Source organism: Gymnogyps californianus, chromosome 2, assembly GCF_018139145.2.
Source record: "Gymnogyps californianus isolate 813 chromosome 2, ASM1813914v2, whole genome shotgun sequence".
NCBI classification, from domain to species: Eukaryota; Metazoa; Chordata; class Aves; order Accipitriformes; family Cathartidae; genus Gymnogyps; species Gymnogyps californianus.
In genome coordinates, this window is record NC_059472.1 from 41,271,727 (window position 1) to 41,297,816 (window position 26,090).

Genomic DNA, 26,090 nt, shown 5'->3' on the forward strand with positions numbered 1-26,090 from the left:
CGAGAGCGAAGAGCCCTCGGTACCGACAGGCTCCCTTCCCCGGCTGCTTGGTGCCACCTTCCTCCGCCTCTCCGGCGGTATAAACGGGGCGGGTGCCCCCAGCCGCGCCTGCCAGACCGGCTGCCTGCCTGCGGCCGCGGGCCGGCCCGCTCTCCCCGCCTCCCTGAGGCGCGGCCTGGCCTGGCGTGCTGTGGCGGCGGCAGCAGCACGTAGGCCGGGCGGCTCCATGGCTTTCATCCGCAAGCGGCGGCTGGATCGGCAGCTGTACTCCAAGGAAAGGTGAGCGGCCCTGCCTCGTCGGCCCCGGCCACCCCCGCTCGGCCTCCGCGGCAGGGGCGGGGGGTGGGGGCGCCTCCCGCGGGGCAGCGCCGGCCTCGCCCGCTCCCTCGCCGGCGAGAGGGGCCCGGTGCCGCGGTGCCCTGGCCAACATCCCCCGTCCTCCTCCTCCTCCTCCTCCTCCTCCTCCCCAGTCTGCCTCCTCTGCCGGGGCGGGGGGGGCGGAGGGCCCGGCGGAGCGCCGCAGGCAGCAGGGCCGCCTCCCCGGCGGAGCGCCGGGATGAGAGGCCAGCTGCTGAGCTGGGCTTCGCCCTCGTTGTTGTTACTATTTTAATCAGATGGCTAATGATTCCCGAGAGTTAAGGCTGAAAAGGCTGTAGAACAGACCTGGGAGAATACGAATGCCGCTCGCCTTGTATAAACTGCATGAAAATAGCACGTGTAGATTTTGTTTGTTTGTTTGTTCTCAGTTGTGTTAGTGGCATGGAGTTACAGCTCTGCTTCACTATGGACAGAGTTGTTTTTTTTTTTTTCCCTGAACATTATAATCAGTGTATTGTCAGCCCTTAAATTACAGACTCTGTGACGGCTCTTTAAAGTGTTAAATTCAATTTCCCCGTTCCTGCTTTCTGACTGTAATCTCTATTTTGTGTTCCTGTGGCTAACTGAATGTACAAGAAAGGCTTATCACACGTGCTTGAGTATATCCTGAGTTTACTCTCTTATTTTTAGCTCATGTCCGGGTTTCTTTCATGTGGCTTATCTGCATCTGGCTTGTCACAGAGTTGCAAAACCTTTTGCAATCTTAATATTGCCATGTAGGAAATCTCTATAAGGCGAGAGCAATAGGTCAGCGTGGGTCACGCAGCGGAGGGACACGGGTGTCTTCTCTGGGGGGAGCAGGGCTTCCCGGTTGCCTCCTGCTGCAGGAACCTGGGAGCCAGCGGGCACAGGGGCCGGACAGCAAACTGGTCCCTTCTGAGTCCTGCGCAAATTCCCGATGCTCCTGATGCTGCCAGTTACGCAGCAGTGTTTATTGCTGGTGAGGAAACCGCATGACAAAGAGCTCGGCTCACTTTGTCCATATGAATTCTGATTCATAGCTATTCAGCTTGTAAAGCTGCTACAGCTTTTGAAGTGTTTTCAAAGTACAGACATATTCTGGATCACTTTTTGTCTTCTTGTGTATCTTGTTGCTTTTGGGGGCTGCTCTGGTTTTAGTCCTGCAGGGAGAATGGATAAACTTCCTGTGTAGAAGGAAAAGAGAAGGATTTTTAATTTTGAAGTAAAACATCTTAAGTATAGGAAAAACTAGAAGAATGACTATATTAGTTCTGTTAAGGATTTATTGTAAATAGTCTCCTTTTTTTTGAGAAGCTGAGAAAAAGGCCAAAACTCATCAGGCTTGTCCAAAAGAACCCAAGTGGGATCTAAATCTCTTCTAAAAAGCCCTGAAGACAAAACCAACATATCAATGTCTGTCAGCATTACTGATCTGCAGTTATTGAAAGTCTCTAATGAGAAATATTTTTCTTTGCTCATATTTGGAAGCATTTTAGGATCTTATTATTTGAGTTTGTAGTTTGAGCACTTCATGAAAGATGAGTCTTGTTCTCATTTGCCCTGGTAGTTTTTCCTATCTAAATATCTGCAAACTCATTTCTTGGTTTCTTCCCCTTGCCTAACATTTGCTATTAGTGTAAAATAAAAGTAAATTTATATATACTGTGTACCCTATATCAGGTCTTTTCCCCTCCCTCTGTTCCTGTGCTTTTCTAAATTAGGAAATCTTAAAAACATTTAAGTGATTTAAAAGGTTTTGGGCTCTGAAATATCAAATGAGAAATATCAAATTCTGTCTCTTGTTTTCCTTATAGTCCTGCCTTAAAACAGTACCAAAAAAAAAAAAAAGCAGCTCTTTATATCACTTGCTTGAAGGGATAGCCTCTGAGAGCTTTTCTTTTTGCCTTCTTCCTGGGTAATTGTTACAGAGACACCAACTCCTGCTTCAAAGCTTCTCTTGATTTACGTGATCTTGGTGTAGATATTTCCTAGTGAGATGACCAGGACTCTCTGAAACTTTGTGGCAACTGCATTTCATGTGTGGTTTGGTTATTTGTTTGTTTGGGGTTTTTTTTGTTGTTATTTGTACGTTGCTTTCCACAAGAATGTAAGCTATGAAAGTTCTGGTTAAGAGTACTGTGAAACTTAGTAGGTAAAAAGTTAATCTTCTGATGCACTTGCTTTGGGGGGAAGGAAGATCAGATCAGTTTTAAGTGATCCGAAAAACATTATTTCCTCTTAGTTGGACTGCTTTAATGTCTGGTTACATAAACCTACTTTTCTGACTGTATGCAGTTTTCTGGAAGAAAACAAGAAAATACTGTAATGTCCTGTGTGCACACACTGAGAACAAGCAGCAGGTTTTACTTTACATGTGATTAAACAAATCCATGTCCCTACTGAGCAGAGTTCATTCTGGCAGGAATTTTCCCTTCAAATTCATCTGTATTGGTAGACATCTATTTTCACTTTGCCCAGGTATTCAGAGTAAAGAAAGATGAGATGATATGTCCCTTTTTAATTAGTGTTGTGTGCATGCACGTGGGCTGGCCTGCTTTTTCATCCCTGGCAATGTCCTTCCATTATCAGGATTGTACTTCCAGTATCGGGTCATGTGATTGTGCAACGTATGTTGGATCAGCCACTTGAAACCCTTGTGTCCAAGTAGATTTCCAGCATGTGCTTTCCTGATGAAGTGATGGAAATGCTAAGACTTCAGTCATAGATAAGGAATTTAAAGCAGGGTCAATGGGGTACCTTCTCTGGGTGGTGTCATCAGGATTTTGCCAATACACTGGTCCGTGCACATTCATTCCTGTGTCCAATTTGAACAAGTCCAGTGCTTCTGTTGGTAGGTGACATTGGTATATAAAATAAATTGTGGGTTTGTTGGGGTTTTTTGTTTTGTTTTTTTCCCCCTGTGTTGTTGGATCTCAGATGAGATCTTTTCAAACTGAAGTATAGAGAGAGATGCACATCGAGCAAAGTAACAGTAAAATTCTCAAGTGGACTAAGCCTGATAAAACACACTCTTTATTTGGAGGATATTTTATAGCATCTTAGCAGGATTTATAAACCCCAGATTGTAGTTTGTAAAGTGCGATTTGCGTCTTTGTTGCATACTCTGAACAACGTTAGGAATGTTTGGGTGCCATTTGGCTTCCCAAACCTTGTGTATAGGGGATGACATCATATGAGGTGAAGTTTTGCAAGTGTTTTCGTGCTACTTAGTGTCGTGCCTAGTTTTCCTATGCGTCTTGGGTGTGTTCTTGACTCATATTCCTCAGCTCTTTTCTGAGTGGCACTTATATGGGAGCTTTTCGAAAAAGGCAAAAATAAACAAGTCACTTTCAACTTTGTATTTAGAAGAGAGTAAGCAGAGTTCTTCACTGCTTTGTTCATTTACCAGCCTTACCTGTTTCACCCCTATCTTTCTGCTGCTGTAGATTAAGTTCTGTTCTTCTTGGAAAGGTGCTTGCTTTTTTTTTTTCTTTTCCCTGAAGCTGCTTCTCAAACCAATACTGATTCCCTTCATAAGAAAATACCTTCAAATTACTTCCATGTGAATTTTTCAGATTTTCATAATATAATTTTTCTCGGACAATACAAAGACAGGAAGTTTGAAATAAGCATTCAAGCAAAATTATATTAGCATGCTTTAATTTACCTCTCCCCTTAAGTGTAGGTGCTTACCTTTTAAGCTTAAATAGCTCTGTCACATGCTATTAAAAGATTAACTCTTTACTCCAGCAGGTTCTGTATGCTTCTAACACTGGGTGGGAATTGAAGATGTTCCAACACAAAAGCTGTTAGAGCCTTCATTAAAGTTATCTGGGGGGGCTGTGGAAGGTGTGTGACTACATTATACTGATTATCCACTGCCTCCCTTCTTGCCCCCGCAACATACACTGCCAGCCAGCCACAACTGTGACTGAACAATCTTCCTTCCGTTTCAGACTTGCGAAGCTCCTTATGTTCTTTAAAGTTGGGGGTTTTTTTACAGCTATGTGAGTTGTTATAATAGAAGATGTTCCCTTACCTAGTATGTTCTCCCTGCCCCCCCACCCCCAGCGGCTTCTGCTGTTGATTTTGAATACAGTGGTTTGCATTAAACTTGAGATGTAACATCTTAAGTGCCCTTCCACCCACTCGAAAGCTCAAAGCTTTGCCCTGGTGGCAATGGTGGCTACCAATTCATTTCATCCTGGAAAGTGAAGCTGCCTCTTTCTCAACATCTCTGACAGCAGGACTACTGCACAGGTTTGCTGCCTTCCAAAGGGTAAGGTCTTGTTCCTGGCCATCTTGTTCTTGCCCCTGGCCTCTTTACGTTGTACTGTCTCTGGTACTTCATGTTCCCTTCCATGGACTGATTCAGGTTACTAAATCTGTGCAAAACTGTCCTGGGGAAACTCCACAGCTCTGAACAGAAGCGTGTATTCTGATCTGTCTGCTAGTGTGATAGCTTTTTCAGTTGGAAGTGGGTGGTCTCCACAACCGTAAGTAGTTTTTGAGGCATTACAAGTTGGTAGGCCAGGTTGGACCAGTGAAGCTACTGAAGCTTTTTTTTTTTCCTTAAGTTCCAATTTTCAAATGATCACATGTATTAAGAAAATATCATCTTCTCAGAAGTTTTCTGAAAGCTTGTTTGCCATTGGCGAGACTTTGAGGATAAAGACCAGAGTGTTAAGAAGTTATATTATAAGACATTGAACATCTTTCAAACTCTCACCACTTATAGGTACTTTCATGGGGTTTGAGCTTTCTTTGAAAATCTTGTCTAATTTATCTTTCTTTGTCATTTTCAAAATAGTATATTGGGTTTTTTTAAAATAGTCTAATATGTCAAGTTCAATATACAAGAGGAAACGGTAAATGATCCCTGAAGACATGACTGTGGCTTACTAACTTCATCAGTCTATTGCGAGCCATTAAATAGCATGGTGACCACAAAATTTGTGAACATAAACCTGTGAAATGTGTCTTTATTAGAAAGCCAGCATAAAAATATCCTGTAATACACTTTAAGGTGTGATTTTTTTTTTTTTTTTTTATTGCTTGATTTGAAAGGACTTTGCATCAACAGATATTTGAGTTGCTTTCCAAGAGAATATATAGCATTACCCTTCTCCAAGTAGATTTTTAATAAACACTGATTAAATCATTTATACTTGAGAAGTTTCAAGTAACAATTGGCTTAACATTTTGAAAATAGGTTAAAATGAACCACTTGCTGATGATAAGAAAAATATCTCAAACTTGATACTTTTCTGTTTGCCTGAAACAGAATAGTTTCTGATATTTAATTATTACTGTATTATAGGAATACAAAGTTTGAGAGCAGCAGGCAAATGTAGAAGATCCGTTTGATTTTTATTAAAAAACACAACTGTTTGTGTTAGAACCAGAACTGTGTTTTTCAGATACTAGTTCTTGCTGATAATTTAAAAGAACTAAAAAAAAAAAAAAAAGTCTTTTTCATTTTAGATATGATAGTATTTTTGTACATTTCCCAGTTAATACTTATGGTTTGCTTGGGGGGGGGATTTTTTTTTTTTTTAATAGGTTTCTTTATTTTTTTGGGGGGAGAGCCAATTGCATTATTGAAGTTGTCCAGTCCTTCTCAGTGGAAAACTAACTAGCCTGACTAATTGCTGAGATTGAGGGGGTTTTTATGTCTTGCGGTCAGACTTGAAGGCAAGGGAGAGTAGACTGGGAACAGACTTGCTTAGTCTTACTTGATTTGACATAGGCTTTGTGATCTAGGCTGTTCTTCCAGGGCAATGTGGTAAGTCATAGGCTTACAGCATGTGCTACTAATTACTCAGCACAGGGAACAGTACAGCTACTTAGTGGCTGAAGACCAAAATACAGTTCTCAGCTGTTACAGATTTAATCAGTTTCTTATACAGGGTGTCATGCATTCTCTTCCAGCTGTTATTTGTTGTTTTTGGAGTTTTTTTTCCCTCCTGTCATGCACAGGAGAATTAAATTACTGTCTTAGATCTATACTAAATGTGAGTACAAATTCCTGTCATAGGACTACATAGCAGTTGATAGTATATAAATTTTGTATATCAGTCATCTTGATATCACAAGTGTCTTTGGAATACCTTCTTTAGCTCTTTGGAAGACAGTCAGCCTAAAGTCCAACTGCTTAGTTGCATGTTGAAGATCTCCATTGCTTTAATTGTACAGCTATTGTGATTGATTTCCTATTTTTTCAGGCCTTCACAACACTGTGTTTGCCTACTCATGCAACATACCAGAGGCTGATCTGTTCCTTTGCTATCTGTAAATACTTGTTAAACCTCCTGGCAAGCCTGAAGTATCATCCTGTGCAGCGATGGTTCTCAAGAGAGACCCTGTTGATACAATAACTGTCAGTGGCTCTGCTTATTTACATGGAAGAAGTCTGTTCTGTGAAGATAAAAAGCTCTGACTGTACTCTAGTAACATCTGATGAAACTTGACTTTTCCTTTTTTTCAGAACCCTATGGATCATTAACACAGACAAATGAAATTTAAATACTTAAGCAGTAAGGACTGAGATGAGTTGAGAAATTCCAGGAAGTTATTCGAGAGATCATGCTTCACAATCTCCAAAGTTCATAATTAGCAGTAACTTGAACTGGTCTAGATTTGTTAGCCAGTAGTTGAGATACAAGTCTGAAAATTTTGGTTCCACTTATGGTATCATAACTAGAACTTGAAAATGTATTTGTAGAAATGAAAGTAAGAAGGACTGTTGTCATGAGTGATTGAAAGAGAACAACAAAAGAAAAGGAGATGCAAAAAGCTCCAGGGAGCTGGAACACACTGGCAGTATCACAAAAAAGAGTTAAAGATAGACTTGATATGTGTACGCAAACAGTTGGACTCCAGGAAAAAGAATAGCCATATTTCTTCTTAGCTAATAATGTCTTTAATCATATGTTCTTTTGTCCTGGTGAAGAAGCAGACAGTGAAATCATGTGGTTTGAGGGATACCTGATGGCCAAGAAAGGTGGAATTTTGAAAGGTGCAGTTTTTGTGACAGAATCTTTGGACAGGGTCTAAGTTTGTCCCAATTGCAATGGGTGCTTGAGAAGAGTAGAGATTGGTGATTGTATTTGTGGAGATTTGATGTCTGGCTCTGTCTGCAGAAGTGACTCATAGCAGCCTGAAAATATAGGAAAATGCAGTTAGAGTAAATGGACTTGCAAGTAGGAGAGTAGCAACAAGCACAGAAATGCTTGGAAGAGACTGCAGAACCACCTGGACGGCTCTGTGGAGACCGTGGGGGGCAAGATAAAATGTGGAAAATGCACTTGGCCTATATGACGTGCAGTGTTTGGAGAAAAATGCTTTAACAGCTGCCAGCAATACAACTTTTTTTCAAGACAGTAAAGCTGTCTCAGAAAGTGAGCATGAGATTACAGCACAGGAGGTTGCTGGTCTCCAGCATCCACAGTGATGCTGTCTCTGTAAAACTGAATGGTGAGTAGTCATGTGGAAGAGACACAGACAGACTAATAGCAAAAGGGTAAACTGGATGCTGCTAGTAGGTATTGTGTTTAAAAAGAAAAAACCCTGCAGTTTTCCACAGTACCTAGTTAGCTTATATGAAGAGTTTATCTTGAGTTTTTGTGCATACCTGATGCGTTATTTTTTTCATGAAATCATCCGATTCAGCAGGAGTGAGGATTATGCCAGGGAAAGTGCACCTCAAATCCTTTCCAGTAGCCCACAGCTTCTGATTTTGGGAAGGTGAATTGATGCGTAAGTTATTCAGTATAAAGATACAACAGTTTCTAGGGGATTGTTATCCTGAAAAATTTGAAAGAGAGCTCTCTTGGTTCATGTATCTTGGCCTATGTAAGCATGTTGTAGTTACCGTAAATAACAGAGCTGATGTTTTGATGTAAAAACATGGCTTATCTTGACTATATGAAGGATTCCTGCATTTACCAAAAACTTAAAAGGAAAGTCTAGTGATTACCAGTGCTGCCAACAGGTGAATTTGGAAAGAGTATAAAAATGTGGGGAGTTTGTCAAAAGAATAGGAGACAAAGGAAAGAGCCCAAGAATGAAGAATTTCAGAAATGAGTTCTACCGACTAGGCGTTACTAGTTTTCTTGGAAGAAAAATTGTGGGACCATGAACATGATTGCTGTGAAGCTGATTGTTCCCTATGTCAAGAGTGTCTGTTCCCTGATGAAAGAGAGTGGAAGAAGATTTTTTCCAAATAAATCTGGGTATTACCTTTGTTCTTAACTTCTTTTTATTTGAATATTTTGGCTTGTGGATAGTAAGCTGAATGTATATGCTTATACATATTAGAAAGAAAAACATTCTGATGGTGAATTGCTCTTTATGTATCCTAACGTAGCTTTATTAAAAAGCTTTCAATCAAAATGTGATAGGACTTGCTAGATCCGAGTTTGCAAAATCCCAGAAATTTTAGGTTTGTCCCAGATGACTTCAACTGGATGATGTTTGAAAAATGGGATTTAATGGCAACTGTGTGGAAGCTGCTATGGTTTTATATTCCTCTTCCCCCTTAGCTTGTAGACTGTTCCTAGTGAAAGCTTATTTCCTCAAAATGCAGAGCTAGACCTTCTTTTTTAGCTTCCTGAAGGTGAGTGATCAAAATAAATATGAAAAGAATGATTTGGCTCCTTCAAAGGTACCAAGGCCTCAGAAACTTGGAAATTCAGTTTACACTTGTTGATAGGACATGCTTTCATAGGTGGCAGTAAGTTTGAAGAACAGACTTCTATGAGAAACAGAAGGCAACTGAAATTATGCCTTCTGAGAAAGGATATGTGAAGGCAAAGCCCCTAAAACTCCATTGGAAACTAGAGATATTCAAGAACGATACAATAACAGCAACTGGGGTAGAGGCTGAAGAGACTTTTTGAGGTTTGTGTTGGATTTTCTTAGGTAGTTTTGTATGGCATATACTGTTCTAACTCATGTTTTCTAACTTTTTAACATCAGTTGTTTCTTAATGGCATCATAAAATACCTGTTTTCAAGAGAGGAGAGGTAAAGATAATGCCATTTTGAAAAAGCAGCAGAGCATTAGGACAAAGTGTCTTAGACACACAAGCAGTTTTGAGTATATGGACCCACTGTTCTAGTTACAGTAAACCTTTATTGTTACATTCTGTTTAATATAACAGACACAACACAAATCTTAGGTGAACAAGATGTATTTTCCAATAATGCTGTTTTTTCTATTGTGAAATATGCTTTCTTAACAAGCAGGCTATTCAGTACATTCAGTTCATTTTGTGAACTCTCGACATATTTACTGCTATTTGAATACTCCTCTGGGGACACTTGGTGTTTATTAGCATTGTCACGGGCACTTCTCGTGGAGCACATCACGAACACAGTACAAAAAGCTCAAAGCATGGATGTGAATAAATACCAAGTACTTCTGCAGATCACACCAGCACTGCACACAAACAAGCTGTTGTACTTCCAGCTGAAGTGGTATAAGATGTTTCTGTTCCTCCTGCTGTGCCAATACCCACTGGCATTCCCCACAGCTGAAACACGTAGGTGGTGGTGTGTTCATCCTGTTAGTAAAGTTGGTGAGTTTTAATCACTTATAGCAGTTTAAGTTGTTAGAGAACGCAGTTTCATGTTATATCTAATCTAGCCTATTTGCATTTACCTCGTACCAGCACTGCTATTACTATGATCCTGCAATTAAATACTTTAGGAGACTTCAATTTTTTTATTATTATTTATTTTTTGTTGTTGAGGTTTGTTGTCTATTGGATTAGTCCATAAACAGGCTTCCTGTAGGGTTGAACAGGCACTGGTACAGAGGAAGTGCAAAAATGTGGTTGGAGAGGAAGGTAATGCTTCCTCAGAGGGTATCCATTGAGTGGCTCAGCCGTGTTATAAAAACTGTGGCCGTGTTTTCACTTAACACTTTAGACCAATGCCATTTGGCTTTGCTTCAGGAAGATCTAATCTCCTCCATTCCAAGTGATTAGTTCCTGCCCCTCCTTTTGTGTCATTGCATATTTTGACTGGCATACACTGGTCAGGGCTAAACTAATGTTTACTGGGGGGAAAGCCTGGCTATGTTAGGATAGTTCCCACCTGAGACATATGAACAGAGTCAAATATCTAACCTTATATTTGTTGGAAGAGCATCAGTCGATCTTCATGTGTACACAAATTTTCCATATGGGTTTGTTCTTTTAGAAAGTTAATTTAAATTAATTCATCCTTGGGGTGTGGGACATGGCACAGCAATCTTCCCAAACACTTGATATATTTTATTAAGAATACTAACTGTTATGGTGTTTTCGTTTTGAATAAATACTTTTTATTTATTTGTAGGTTTTCACTGCTTCTTCTTAACCTGGAAGAATATTACTTTGAACAGCACACAGCTAATCATATTATAAATAAAGGTTGCAGAGATGAAAGGTACAAAACTCTTACGTTCATTTACTGGAGTCGTTCTAGTGTCGTGTATCTCTAACACATACACAACTACTTTCTTTTTTTATTGTTCCTTTTAGAAAATTCAGAGGCTCTCTAAAAATCTGTTCAAAGTCAATCATTTTTGAACCTGATGACAATATCCAACCCATTATCAAGGTAAGCAGTGCAAACTTACAATTTCATGGTAACTTAAAAGCTTTTTAAAGAGAATCTTAAGAAGGAGTATTTATTTTTATAACTTGCTGCAGATACCACTGAGAGACTGCATTAGTATAAAAGCCCCAGAAGATAATGAAGCAAATAACCCTTTCACACGGTACGTGAATATACTGTATATATGTGTTTAACCTCTTTTAAAGCTGAAATGCCCATCTCTTCAAATATCTTATTTACATTTTAGGGATACATCTGGAGGGATTTCTGTTGTATGTAACCAGGTAAGACCTGCATATAACAGATTCTTGATGTATAAATGAGTGAGGTTACGTTCTTTAATGGTGTCTTTCTTGAAGCTGGAGTCTTAGGGTGGGGGGTTAACTGGAAACAAAACTAATTAGTGTCAAAAACTTAGCATTAATGTGAAGCTGTTGATGCTGGAAATTTCAAACTGTTAATGACTTAATGAAGTCATTAATTTGATAAAGTGAACTTTTTGCACTGTGCATTTTATAATGGAGCTTAGGGCAATTTTAGAATTGAATGGAAAAGGAGAATAGACTGAAATTAAACTGGTTATTAATCATCTTTGTTTTGGTCTTGCTATATTGCTTTCTCCTACTTTCTGCAGTGTGTAGTGGTAATAGCAAAGTCATCTTGATCCTTGGAGTTCAGCTTTGTGAAAACATTGGACTGTGCCGCATGTCCACCAAATATTTTTCAGTAGCTGTCCTGAAATATTGGGTTCAAGTTTCAGTCATAAGTTTTGATTAACTTGGATATGTTCATACTTAATGTTAATCAAAGGAAATAATATACTTCAAGCTTTGAAAAATTGCAGCTGATGGGTGTTCCAAAGCTGTAAAGGTTTCCAAAAGATGTTCATGTTTTCATTTCAGGAAAGAACAGAGATAAGGTGGGAAATACCCTTTTAAACATTCTAGCGTCTTTGTAAAATCTGTCTTTAGCAATACCTAAAATTGATAGCCTTGCTCAGCTAAGTACTACTGCAGTCAAAAATGAACTCAAGCATTTAATATTATCTATGCTGGAGAAGTTTGTGGACTGTGTTAAAGTAATCAGTATATTTAATTTCATCTTGGAACTGCTTCTGTGAAGAGTATTGTGTAGTCAAGGTTTCTTGTGTTGGCAGTTTTTTTGTATATTGAGTATTTTTAAAAAAGGTATTTCTAATTGTTCCATGCAATTGTTCCACCATACATCATTAGTATATGTTCTGAAGAACCAATGATAATAAAAAGATCTCTTAGGAAGGGAGAATTAACTTTTAAAATGGCAAGTGTGGTTAGCACCCCCACTCCCCGCCCCTCCCATGTGTAGGTTGCCATTCATTCTCCTGGCTCTGGGGAAACGTTCTGAAATAGTTGGGTGGCGTGATAAATGCTGGTATTTTGTATAAAAGGCATAGGGACTTTCGAGTGTGCAGTACTCGCTAGTTGTACTTATGACAAATCATGATCTAATTATAAATATTTTTTCTAAGTGGAATTTCTGCCTTGTAGGAAACTGCACGTAGCAAATAACTGGAACATCTTAAACATATTTGCCTTTTCTGGATCAAAAAAATTGTTAATGCATAGCTGGATAAGAAGCTTTGCTTTACATAACAGGCAACTTAGAAACTAATGGCTATAAAATACAGCAAATGGGAATAATTGGAGATTATTTCAGTATTTTTTTCTTAAGATAAAATTGGGGAAAAATCCTCCAAAATAGGAAGTGAATACAGCATGCTAAAGTTTTTGCGCTGCTTACTTTTTGGGTTTTTTTAACTTGTATTGCCTACTGCTTCATGTAATTTGAGGCTCTCAGTGTAGAAAAATGTTTAATTATCCTGCAGAAGAGTGATCTGAGTGTAAAGCAGGTGTCTCTCACTCTGGTTCTTGTTCTCCTGTGGCCTGATTCAGGTCTGTACATGCTGATGTCAGATGAAAGGCACTAATTGCCATTATTTTTTTAAGGTAGCACTTAGAGGCATTCTGAGCTTGTAAGCTTCTAAGCATACCACTCACTTTCTGCTAGCTGGACAGTGCTGTGAGTGGTCGTGTGGTGAAGGTTGGCTCTGTCAGCCAGTGGGAAGTGGGGAGGCTGTACGTGCCAGCCAGAAGGCTTCTGGCTAGAGAATGGTACAGCATCTGTTCTTGCAAGTTTAATATTTGCTCTTGGTTTGAGGCTGCTGCCACAATGCCTTGGAGTGTAGAACCACTGGCTGTACCTGCTACCCCTTCCTACCACTGCTAGCTGTAGCAAGCAGACGGAGGCACTGGAAAAGGCCCTTTGATCGGCCAAGTCTCTTGGGCCATGGAGTAGAAGACAGTTGGTAGTGCAGTCCAGTGTGTTTTGCGCAGTTCAGAACCAATCCTGAGTCTTACACTCAGGCCTGAGATTTAGCAAGTTTGAGCCTTCCCTACAAGCAGAGCAAAACCATGACTTATTTCTGGCTTGTCTTCTTCCAGACAGCAGATAGTAAGGTGGTATCTACAAACAAATGCGCTAGCAGTCAAGTCTTTCTATAGGAGTTGTGAGAATGTTCTGAAGCAGGAGAGTAGCTTCATGTGGGTTTTGGGGAGGGAAGATCATCTCAGATATGAGAATAGCATCAGAGAAACAAAACTGTTCAAAAACATGCTGTTGGATGAGAGAGGAAATCTGGTGTTTGTGGTGGTTGGAACTGGAAGCGAAATGTTTGGCAGTGGAAGAAGGGATTCATTTGAGAAGATTTACACAGTAGTTTATGTTGTGAGTTGCCCCTGTGGGGTAATTCCCATCAGGACAGAACCCTAAGGGTATGAGCCACCAGAAGAAAAGGGGAGATTCTTCAACTGAATGGGATTAGATTGATGGCTGTGCGTATTAGCTTTAATGTTGCAACTCCTTTAAGGTCATATGATTAGAATAAAAACCCACTAATAAACTACAGAAGTAAGTAAGCCTCTGAACTAAATTGGACACTTGCCCCTCTTGCAATTAGCTACTAAAAAAGGTCATTGTTTTTCTGCAGTTTATCTGGGGTAACTAAAGCAGGATATTGCAACCCAGTGTTTTGCTTGCTTAAACAGCGTTCTTAGCTTTGTCTTTATTAGTACTTCTGATTTATTTTATTATTTTTTAAGGACTGAAACTGTAACATCTCTTACTCTTTCAGGTTTTTCTCATTAAAGAAAGAAACATTATTGCACCCTATAAAACAGTAAGAGTAAGTGTATATTTTTCACTGTTCTTAGCAAACCAATGTTTTGCAAGGATTTATGTTCTCATTTCTGAAAGAGTAAGATAATCCTATTTTGAGCACTATGACAATAAAGCTTTAAAAAAAAAAGTAATTTTGCATATTGATAAAACAAGTGTCTGAATTCTTCCATAATGTGTTTGTGGTATTTCTTGGAGGACATACTGCAGGCTTGGCACTTGCTATTTACCTTGATGTGCAGCTCTGTTGGCTCAACAGTCAGAGCTCTCAGCTGGCTGCTAGTATTCAGTGGACACTGCATCCTGGCTAAATGGCTTCTCCTCAGTTCTGCTCACACCCGAGATGAGAGATTGCTAATTGATATTTCCCAGCTGAGTGCTTCACAGTTCAAAGAAGTGGCAGATAAGCCTGCTCACAGCAGAAATCAGAGCTTACTTCTGGTTGCTTTCTGCTGATGGGGTGGGTCTGCTCTGATTCTGAGCCTCGAGGCTTCAAGGCATAGAAGTAAGGGTTTTTCACCTGGAATGCAAGATGTGTTAAGACACAAACACAAAATGAAAATGCAGAATCATGAAACACCATATTTGCCCAAGAATTGAAACAGACAGAATTATATTTCTCAACGTATTTGTTCAAGTAAGAAATTTCAAGAATGATGGAGTCCATAAATTTGTGTTACTGTAATGAACAGCAAAGAGGCAAGAGATGATCTCTGTTCTCTCAACAACTGCTTTGGGTTGGTTTTGTGATTAGATCTGTCTCTAAACTAGGATTTTTTTATTTTCTTTGTTTGCTTTATGCCATTAATTCTTCATGTGTTGAACCTGTTTTCTCTTCTAGTCTTTCTATTTTCTGTTTTGCCTCCATGTGCAAGGTTTATTAAGTATCATACAAATATCTTATCACATTGCCAACATAGTGAAAAAGAAAAAAATCAAAAGGGCTGTTTGGAAGGCTTTTCACTTTATTTTCTCCTAAGTTAAGATTCATTCATACCTAAAACATTCCTGACAGTTAACCATTACAATTTACTTCACTAAAGTGCAGCTATTGCATATTGAAACAAGAAATCTAGTTTGCCTTCAATCATTTCAGAATTTTTTCTCTTGCTGCTAAATATCTTCTACTTGAATCGTTGCCAGTTCCAGATGCATCACTGAGTGCTGGAATTTGGTAGTACATTTTATCTTCCAAGACTTGCATTGACTGTTTCAGATCAATTATGAAATGCTGAGCTATTGTCTTTGCATATGGCTGGAGAGCTACAGAGAGAACTGCTCACAAAAGCTTTTACATTGTTGGCTGTAAGCAATCCTTGTAGACCATCCGCTAGGATTTCTGAGCCGTGCTTTCCTGGTTGAAGGAAAATGGTGCTCTGGGTGAAATGTTACAAGGCTTTTATCTAAATTGCTACTGCATTTCTTGTCGCCCTTTACTCCAGCTCCATTTGCTTCCTGAAGCATGCTTTCCTCTGGGATTGCTGTCAGTTCAGCTCAGATCACATACGTTACACTGAAGATCATCTAGATTTCCATGTCGTCTTTCCTTCAGTTTTAAATTAATCCAATTGTATCTACTGATCAATGTCTTGATGTAGTCTTACTGATCACTTTTTTTTAAAGTCTAGCCTGAGGAATTACAAAGCCCTACAGAAATGTGTTGATACAGTTTTATACGACATTCAGGGGTCATCAAGAGGTCCCACCACCTTTGCTAAATATGAGTTATGTGTAAGAGTTACTATGAGTTGATCCATGCAAATACTTCTGATATACTTAAGTCAAAACCAGAAATATGTACTATGAAACGACACTTAAGAAAGCTGGGAAAACTTTGTAGGGGAAAAATGAGTATGCCACATAAGCTGGGTGCTGCGTTAGTGAGGTTTTTATAAATGACTAGTCAAAACAGGTTGTGATTGGATTTGAGATCTTTTCAGCTCAAAACTATTTATGTAGAGGAGAATGATAACTTTCGTAGCCTAGTCTTTAAAGATTTGATGGGCTGGTATCTTTTGTCTAAAAGATATACAGTAGCTGTTTCAATGTAATATGTCATTTACTAGTTCTATATTTACATGTGTTTACCTGATACTAACATAGACAGAGCAGGTACTAGTTCTACATTTACTGATGCTTACACTATATTAATTTGTTCACTTCAAAGCTATTATGTTGCATTGTATTAAATAACGGACTAAATACTGCACAAAGAGCTTACCAGAGGGAAGATATATTTGTAAAGAAAAAAAAAAATCAAGTTTAACATCTGCCTTTGGAATGTTTCAGGTATACTGCAGCCTGTGATAGCATACTTTGACCAGGTTTTAGAGTATTTTTGATTTTAGTTTTTTTTTTTTTTTCACTGAGCTTTATTTTAAACTCATCTGTAGTAAATGTACTTTTGGCTTTAGGGTAGAACAGAACACTTATTCCAACTGGATGTTGCTGGGAAACTAGGAGATGTTGTGCAAACTCTACATCAGGTATGTGGTTATTTGATATCATTGCACACTTCATCACAGCATCTTTTTTGATATTTAATGGAGAGCTTTCTTTAAATATTTATTCTCAAGGTGAAATTCTTGGAGTATCTATTTTTAAAATGTAGCAGTTGAACACAGCATCTAGTTCTGAAAGCTGTCGTAAGCTACCCATATTAGCTTTTACTGTGCAGGGTGGTAGTATACAGACAAAGTAATAACATGACAGTAGCAATGAACGAACATGTCCTACTTTAATAAGAAATAATAATAGTTCTTTTAGTACTCTGTCACCAAGAATGCTAAAGCCCCCCCAGTTTCTATTGACTTCTGAGCTGTGTGGTGGATCTCTGTGCTATTTCACTTAAAGCTCATTGTTCTTTAGCTTTACAGGGCTTCTTGTCTAGATAAGATGGGAGATCAAGCTGCCATGGTAAGTATCTGATTATTTCTGATATCACTGTTTAATAATAAAATTCTAATTGCATTTGAACCATAGACCATATTAACTTTTTTTTTCCCTCCACATTAGATAACTGCTATATTGCAATCGCGCTTGGCTAGAACTTCATTTGATAAAAACAGGTATCTTTCTAATCACTTTCTACTGGGAATTTATTTTCAGCTTGTTGGTTTATTAGTCTACTGCGTCAGTACTTAATAGGTACTTGTTTGGGGCAGCGTAAGCTGTCTAATTTAGAGAGTTATCTTCTTTGTATTCTGAACCATCTGGAATGGAGAATGGGAAATTCTGTGTTGTGAAGATGAACGTGTTACTTTTTTATCTCTCCAGACCGTTCCATTTATCTGCGAGTTTCTTGCAAATTGGGCATCAGTATACGCCAAATAAAGTTCTGTATAGAAAAGTCAAGTGGCTTACTGCTCTGAGACTGGTGCAGAATGTAGCAACTTTCCTTTCTGGAGTGCCTGTTAAAGTAGAGCTCTCAACAAAGAACTTTCTTCATGTCTAAAATAGGCTTAGTGAAGTCCCCATTCTGATGTCCCAAGGTTATAAGCTAACCTAAAATCTTTCTAAAGAATTTAAGGATAGCTCTACCTAAGTAAGAACTGGAGGTAAACTTACTCCCTTTCTTCACTTGTAGATTTCAAAGCATTTCTGAAACGCTGCATATGGAATGTAAAGCAGAAATGGTGACACCACTGGTGACTAATCCAGGGCATGTGTGTGTTACTGATGCTAACTTGTACTTCCAGCCTCTTAATGGATATCCTGTAAGTGCCTCATAGATGGTCTTGCATATGATGTGAGCACGCTGCCCCTCTAGTGGACAGTTTTCATTTTCTGTATTATTCCTCTTAAATGCACATGGAGCACATGTCCAAGAAGACACTATTTTCAGTTATAGTCAGAAGCTCCTTAGTTTTCCTGTGATCTGTGCTGCTCTGTTGCATTCAGTGCATCTCTACTTCTGAGGCTTTATTCTGTGCTTACTTGCTTAAAATTGACCTCCTACTGACAAAGCACAAAATGTCCTTTGCTCATTCTCTGTTAATATTTAAAGATCACTTTTTGTAAAGTTTCATTTAAGATAAATTTCTTAATCTTACTCTGTGATGCTGTTGCTACCTAGTGAGAGCTTTATATATGTTTAGTTTATATTGGAAGATCTTCGCTGGGTTTTCTATTAAACTAATCATTTCTTTCTCCAGAGGAAAACTGAGTGCCTGTTGCAGACAGATTACTGCTTTGGAACTTAGTCATTGAAATAGCAGCAATAGTCTTAGCAGGCCGCTAATATGCTGAAAGTATGTCCGGATGAGGAAAATGGGTTTGACAGCTGAAGATGAGAAAATGCCATTGAATGTCCACCCACCAGGTGGCACCATTGGCAAACAGTTTGCCCAGCGGCCCAATTTGGGCTTCCTTATTTGTAATAGAGCTTCTTGTGTTCTGCTCCTCTCTTGCATGATTATTATAACTGGCGACAGACTCGGGTGATAATACACTATTCTTTCTTTATTCTTAAACTGCTTGGCTACTCAGACAAGAACCAACAGCAAAGACAAGCTTCCTCTTTTTAATGTAACTGCTTAGCACCACTGTTCCACTGCTAAAATGACATGGATGGATATTGTTTTCGTATTGCTAGTATCTCTAGTCAAGAGAAACTTCAGATTGACTGGAGAGGTTAATGCAGAAGAACATATGCCTTCTAGAATATCTCCATCTTTTCTTCCCCCTCCCTCGCCCCCTACAGAAACCAGTGGTACAAATAACACTGCAAAATGTGCGTCGCATCTATAAAAGAAGACATGGGCTAATGCCACTGGTAAGCTCAAATTTTTTTTTTTTAATGTCTTGCTGTATATATTGTTTCTTAAAATGACCAGCTGAAACTGTGTGCATCATTAGGTAAAAGCTATGTGTTTTTAAAACTCTGGATTAAGTAGTGAACAGCACTCAAAGATCCTTTCTGGTTTTTAAGTGTTTTAGTTCCCTGTGTTGTCAAAAAGATAAAACACAGGATGAGTGAACTCTGTCAAGGATGAAAAATTTCTTTCATAAGCAGCTGGTGTAGGGGAAGGGAGAAGGGAGTAGCTCCAGGGAGCAATTAATTCCATTTATCTCAAACACCTATCTTGGTATAGAATGAATTGTGCTCTCATGGTGTGTTTTCTCTCTGGATTGATTAATGGAGGGAGCTTGATCACTGGTTCAGATTGAGACTAATGTGGAGCGATGAGTCCCGCTGTACATGACTGAGGGATGATGAGAGTGCTGCAGTGGAACCTCAGTTGTATGCTTTCAGTGTTTGCACTGAAATTACAGTCTTGAACAAAATTTTTGTCTCAAAACACATTTAAACTAAATAGATATTTAACTCTTTGCCTCACTCCGTTCACTTAGGACACAAAAGTGTATTACCTGTGCTTAATCAATCCAGACAGAGCCACTCTATGGACAGCTATAAAGCTATTTGCTCAGTTGGCTGTAAACTGCATGCTTTTATGATTGGAAATAGGAAAGATCAAAATGTTAGAGTTTGTGGGCAAAACTGCTACCCAGTTTAGAGTCTTAAGTTTTAGATATTAGTAACTGGAATATTCTGTTAAAAAAAACATGAATATTACAGCTTGTCAGTAATTGCTCTCATTTACTTTTTCCCCCCCTTAACTTCTAAGGGACTTGAAGTATTTTGCACAGAAAATGATCTATGTTCTGACATCTACTTGAAATTCTACGACTATCAAGATCGAGATGAGCTCTATTTCCTTATTGCAACATATATAGGTTTGCAGTATTTATTTATTAATGTAGTCCATAGTACCTTGTGAGGGGAAATTTGTCTGGGTTTTGCTCTGATTTGTGGGAAGAATGAGAAGAATAAACAGATGTATTAGCCCTAAAAATTGTTGATAGAAGTAAGCAAAGTTCAGACTGAATGTTGCGAAGTTGCATATATTCTGTTTGTGTTTGAAGAGCTGAGTATGAAAGCTGAGATAGCATTATTAAGGTGAAACTAATTCTTTTGATTTACAACTTGATATGCACTGTCATTTAAACCCCCTCCCCCACCAAAACCCACAAACAAACAAATGAAACAAATGAACAAACAAAACCCCCACAAAACACTTTATCTTCAAAGCAAGGGGTAAATAAGATCCACTCAGTTAAACTGTATTTTGCTAAAAGAATATAGACTGACTTGTGGGTGGATCCCCCTGGCCCATGGTTAAGTCCAAGTAAAAATCCTATTGAGAAGGTTCCTGTAATGGATGGATTTCTAGTGCACACATGTATACCTGAACTTTCCTCAGTCTTAGCAGTGGTTGATGAAAATTACCATTCTGAAACAGTTAAATTCTCATTTCTATTAAATCTTGTATGCATTAATTCCTAGAAAGTGATACATATCTTTTGCAGATCTTGAACAGAAACTTTCTAAAAGGCTAGTGTGTGTCCTGGAAAAACAAGGAGAAGCAACTAATAGTTTTTCTGTAATGCTACTACAACTGAAACAGTGAAACTTACTTTTACTGCCAATATTGGAAGTGTTTATGTAAATTTGGTACTATTTTGTTATTGTACCGGAGCTCTAGTTCTGTTTTAATGAATTTGCCTAAATATCAGTTGACATTTTCCCCATTTCACAAAGAAAAGTGGAAAGGCCACAAAGGAATGATCGCTTCCCCTGAGAATTGTTTTAGTCTTTTAGATATTCCTTTTGAAAAGCAAATAGATTCTAACATGATTTTCTCTGTTATTGAAATAATTGCATGCTGTTACCCTGCTTCAGACTTTGTTTTCTGGATAACTTTCAAAGCTGAAATTTCAAGGTGCAGATGAAGATGATGATGATGTTGTTGTAGCTTAAAAATAAAAAAAAGAGTGAACTCTTTCTCTAAAGGTGTTTGTAGCACCTCAGTAGCTGTAGCTGACAGCAGAAGATCCTCTCTTTGAAGGTGCTAACACTTGTAGAATTTAAGGTACTAAGGTGAAGGGAGGGTTGGAATATGTTTTTCCAGCTTCTGCTGAGCTAAAATAGAGGCATGCCATATCCTAATCTGAATTCCTTTCCTTCTAATTAATAATTGTAGTGATAATATTTGAATAATTTGATATTTCACAGAAATTGTAATTCTTTAGCTTTGTGTTGTAGCCTTCAGCAGCAAATGGTGGTAAAAGGTATTTGAAGACTTTTAAGTAGGAGGAAGAGCAGCCTGTAACATAGATGCGGTAAAACAAGCATGCAGAAGTGTGCTGTATAATGCTTTGTGTGGCAAGGATGTGGTTTCACTGTGATTACTTGATGATAGGATAGTTTCTTGCCATCGTGCCGTGGTTGCAGTCCTTCAGTTCTGCTATTTCAGGCACTTGCCAAGGTGCTCTAAACTGAATCAATGGAAGGAACAATGAAAAAAAAAAAAAAAATCAGCATCCCCCCCTCGCTGTGCAAAACTGCCTCCAGCTCCCCCGTTTCTCTTGATAAGCCTGCCACAAACAGGACAGACTAAGATAACACAGAAACTCCTTTAACTTCATTTTAAGGTGGAGGGACAGAATGAAATCAATATTCCCAGGTCATTTTGTTGTCCAGCAGCATACCTTTGTATTATAGCTGTTGAGTAGAGGGTAGTACAGTTTTGAATTTCTTGAGCCCCTGCCTAATGCTTCAAACAGAAGCTCCAGGTGCATAATTCCTACTTTCTTGAGTGGTGGTCAAGTTTTGTCTTCCTCTAGTCTCTCTGTTTCAGTGGTTCTGAAACTGAATCCTATTTACATACATATATGACTTCTTTCCACAAGTCATTGTTAGTGGGCATCCTTAGTTGTCCAGTAGGAAAATATATTTAATGTTTTTCTTGACTCTAGCAGAACTACTTCTAGAAATTTGCAATCTTAAAGGTTGCCTGATTGCCAAGAGAGCTGTTCATGTTCTGCAAATATTTTTCTATACCTCCATAAATGTTCAAGTTTTCCCATCCATTGTTTCTGTGTTTGGTTTCAGCACTCCTTCTGTGTGATTTTTTTTTTTTTTTTTTTTTTTTTTTTTGGTTGGATGTATTTTAGGTCTGTTTGAACAGATCTTAAAAAAAAAAGTATAAAGTATGGTAGCTATTGAAACATGAAGTTACCACTTAATTCTGACTTGTTCTTTTAAACAACTATGCCCTTAATTATTTTATAGTACCTCGCATAATGTTGATCACAGTACAATTTGGGGGTGGAACTCCAAACCTCAAAACCCTTAACGTTTTCTTTTATTTTAGAAAATCATATTACAGAGCATACAGCTGAAAGTTACATGTTGCAATGGCAGCGAGGACATATATCAAATTACCAGTATCTTCTTCATCTCAACAATCTGGCTGATAGAAGCTGCAACGATCTCTCCCAGTATCCTGTATTTCCCTGGATCATAGCAGACTACTCTAGTTCAGTATTAGGTATGTGTATACAAAAAGACATGTTAGTGCATCGTGTCCAACCTGAAATTTCTCGGCAGGGTTTTACACTGCAAGAAGTTCATGTTAGATCAAAATGAACCTGGCATTAGTGATCATGGATGTTTTGCTGTGCACTTACCCCTTCCCTGGAGTTTAGCGGACAAAATACCTCAACTTTTCCTGTTTAATATTTCACTCTTCACATACAGAGTATGTACCAAGCATCTGCTTGGTCGCTTTGAAAATCGGCAGTATTGAGCATTCAAAGACTTTCTATGATTCTAATAAATGCAAAAGAACCAGTAAAATGGCTTTTTATGGAACAAGTTGGATGCATTGCAATGTATAGAATCCAGGTGTTCTTTTACAATTTTTAGTGTTGCAAGTTGAAAGGAAGAGGCTAACAAGGCTAGTGCCTAAACAGGCTCCTTGATTAATGGTCTTAGTGCAGTTTGTGTTGGAAGTTTGTCCTTTTGAGGATTATGTCCCTCTACAAGGAGTAGAGTAGGGGAATCTCATGGTACTCATCAGCACCAGCTCAAACGCTTCCATCTGATTGTTTGGTGGGACTTAACTGTAGCCTGACAGAACAGTTAATGAGTAGGAAGAAGACGATACCAGCTGCTTTTGTGCCTCAGGTAGCAGGACCTGTATTGACTAGGTGATGTTAGTTGCAATAGTTGTCACATACATGTAACTACTAGTTCTTAAGCGAGAGGTATGAGATTATGTCTACTTGGAAGGAAGAAGATGAGTAGCCATTTACAGTAAGACTTTATTCCTTCACAGTTAGGGAGCAGAGAAAATTACTGGAGGGGTTCTGTGTTGTTTTTTGTTTGTTTTGTTGCTGTTTGGGTTTTTTCTTTTGTTTTTAAATATTCATTAGAGTACATTCCTGTCTAGTAGAATGCATAGAATCTAACTATGGTTTTTTAGATCTGACAAAGCCTGAAACATTCCGTGACCTTAGTAAACCAATTGGTGCCCTGAATAAGGAAAGGCTGGATAGACTACTGGTATGTATATCTTGGCTTTTATGTGCTGCGTGTTTTGGGCCTTGTACATATTGGCAATAAAAGGACCTTTGTCAAGCAAGCTTTGGGAATTATGTAGATGTCTAAAACCAACTATAAACCTTATCAGAAGCAAACTTACCTATAAACATACCACGTTTATTTTCAGCTTGATTTCATCAGTACTGATTTTGTCAGTACTAATTTAAAATTATTTGAATCTGTTTCTTCTCTATTACTAACATTTCATACGTATATGCTTTTAAATGTTTTACCTCACTTTTAAAATAAAATCCCCAAATCCATTTAACTATTGCAACTGCATTTGCATGGCAGGCACTGAGATGCTATAAACATATGTGGAAATATAAAACTTCAAGACCAATGGATTTAAATGCGTAATGTAGAATACATGTATGAATTAAACAAGACAAAGTAGTAGAAATCTTAAGTACTTCCATTTAAGAAAAAAGCTGACTTTGAGGGAGAGTACTTCAAAGGGAGGAAATCTGGATCCGTGGAAATCAGAGCACCAACTTGAAATTTTCACATGCAGATAATAGTGCACAAACTTTTTCCATTTCTCAAAGTAGGCAGACTTTCTTTTCATAAGCAGTCAAACACATAGTTACAGGCTTAGAAGGTCCTCAGTTTCTTGGCTTTTAATTCTCTGTATAAAATCATTGTCTCCTATGGTAAGTTAATTATTCCAAACTCATTTACAGGACATAACTATATTTAATGTTTTGGAACCTTTATTAGTTCTTAATGAAGCATTAGGAAAAAAAATATTGCCAGACTAACTGCATTATGTTGGCAAAAAAGATTAAATATTTCAAAATCATAAAGCTTCTTAAGGTTGTGGAAGGTAAGAACATGATCAATATTATGTTTTCAATAACATAAAGTTTTTTTTCTAAGATCTGACTGTTTCCTCAAGCTGTTAGCTGCCTCATGCTTACTGCAGTAAAAGCCATTTTATTTAGATTATGATAGGTTTTAAGGATAACGCATAGGAGCTTCAGACAGGAGGGAATCTTCCAGGTTGAATTAAGTCAGGATGTTCTTCCATACTCTCATTAAACTTCATGTGAAAGACAAAAAGGAAGTATTTGTTTGCAGTCATTTGAAGTTGAGTCACTGCAGTTACGTGTGAAAGTGAGAGAGGAAAAAAAGCTGAAAACCTGATAATTCTGGATCATAAGTTATGAAAACTTTTTTGCCTTACTGATATACTGATCTGATTAAAGCTGCATGGATATTAGAACTTAGAGTTTGTTTTATTGTTAGAAAAAAAAAAATTGAGGGTGGTCCTAATCTGTGTCTTTAAAAAAAAAAAGAAGTGTGTATGTGTTCAATATTGAAGGAAAGCAGGAGTGCTGATTTTAAACAGACCTCTTTCTTCTTCATATGTTGCAGACACGTTATCAGGAAATGCCAGAGCCTAAGTTCATGTATGGGAGCCATTATTCATCTCCGGGTTATGTTTTGTTTTATCTCGTTAGAGTTGGTAAGACAGCTTTTACATGTTCTCTGAGCAGACAGTTACCTCTGAAGTGGACAAGGTTTGGAGCAAGCTGATGATTGTTTTCTTTCTCCTTAGCTCCAGAATACATGCTCTGTCTGCAGAATGGAAAGTTTGATCACGCTGACAGAATGTTCAACAGGTTTGTTTACATTTTGCATGTAAGTAGGTCGATTTTGTTTTCAAATATGCATCAAGGGAGTGCAAAGCCTTAAAAAATACTTTTTTAACAAATGTGTGATTGGTATGTGTTATCTAGTCTTGCAGAAACTTGGAAAAACTGTTTGGATGGTGCAACAGACTTCAAAGAGGTAAATGGCTGGAAAATGATTCAAGTCCTTCTTGGTATCTGTGCTAAGCTTTCTGTTCTTAGATGTCTCCTGTTGATTTGAGAGTTTTGGGGTGTGTTTGGTTGGTTTTTTGTTTTGTTGTTTGTGGTTTTTAGCTGTGTGTGGGTTTTTTAAGGATGTTGACTGCATTTTATGAATCCTTCAACATTTTTAACGTCTCTGTAATTCCATGATTGCTTGTCTGTGTCTGCTTTCTGGCTTTTAGTTTAACAGAAGTGTCATTGTGAATATTATTGGAATAAGTGGGAATTACCAGAGTGGATTAAGGCTGAAAAGGTGGAATTTTATGTATCATCTGCTGGAATCTTGTAAGGATTTGGCTGTATTACAACAGTACATCTGGAGACGTTAAACTATAGAAGTTTTATCTTTAGTTTTTTGAGCCTTATAGAAATCATAACTTTTAGAATATGTTGAGAATGATTAACTGTCAGGTAGTGGGTGCTGTTAAATAATGTTTCTTTGATAAAAGAGTTTAATATAGTGATATTTTAAAAAAAAAAAAAAGTCTGTAGTTAATGGTTAGCTATGGTGGTCTTTAAATCATTGACTTAACCTCTGAAACTTTTGTCATCATTCTAGTTTCATTCTAGATTTTTGTCTTGACTTTTACCTGATGTCTTAAAAATGAGAAGGTGGCTATGCAATGAGAG

At 38.2% G+C, this 26,090-nt stretch overlaps 1 protein-coding gene across 1 annotated transcript in view; it reads left to right on the forward strand.

Annotated features, from left to right (window-relative positions):
- Window positions 1–201: 201 nt before the first annotated feature.
- Window positions 202–26,090, forward strand: part of NSMAF (neutral sphingomyelinase activation associated factor) — a 40,168-nt gene continuing 14,279 nt past the window's right edge. Inside the window, exons 1-17 of the mRNA XM_050891733.1 lie at window positions 202–279; window positions 10,683–10,772; window positions 10,868–10,946; window positions 11,039–11,106; window positions 11,191–11,227; window positions 14,113–14,163; window positions 16,571–16,642; window positions 17,025–17,072; window positions 17,172–17,224; window positions 17,743–17,872; window positions 18,859–18,930; window positions 19,784–19,892; window positions 22,373–22,549; window positions 23,486–23,565; window positions 24,982–25,072; window positions 25,166–25,229; window positions 25,347–25,398. Coding sequence (XP_050747690.1) covers window positions 227–279; window positions 10,683–10,772; window positions 10,868–10,946; window positions 11,039–11,106; window positions 11,191–11,227; window positions 14,113–14,163; window positions 16,571–16,642; window positions 17,025–17,072; window positions 17,172–17,224; window positions 17,743–17,872; window positions 18,859–18,930; window positions 19,784–19,892; window positions 22,373–22,549; window positions 23,486–23,565; window positions 24,982–25,072; window positions 25,166–25,229; window positions 25,347–25,398 — 1,326 coding nt within the window. The 5' untranslated portion in view covers window positions 202–226. The remainder of the gene's footprint in view (window positions 280–10,682; window positions 10,773–10,867; window positions 10,947–11,038; window positions 11,107–11,190; window positions 11,228–14,112; window positions 14,164–16,570; window positions 16,643–17,024; window positions 17,073–17,171; window positions 17,225–17,742; window positions 17,873–18,858; window positions 18,931–19,783; window positions 19,893–22,372; window positions 22,550–23,485; window positions 23,566–24,981; window positions 25,073–25,165; window positions 25,230–25,346; window positions 25,399–26,090) is intronic.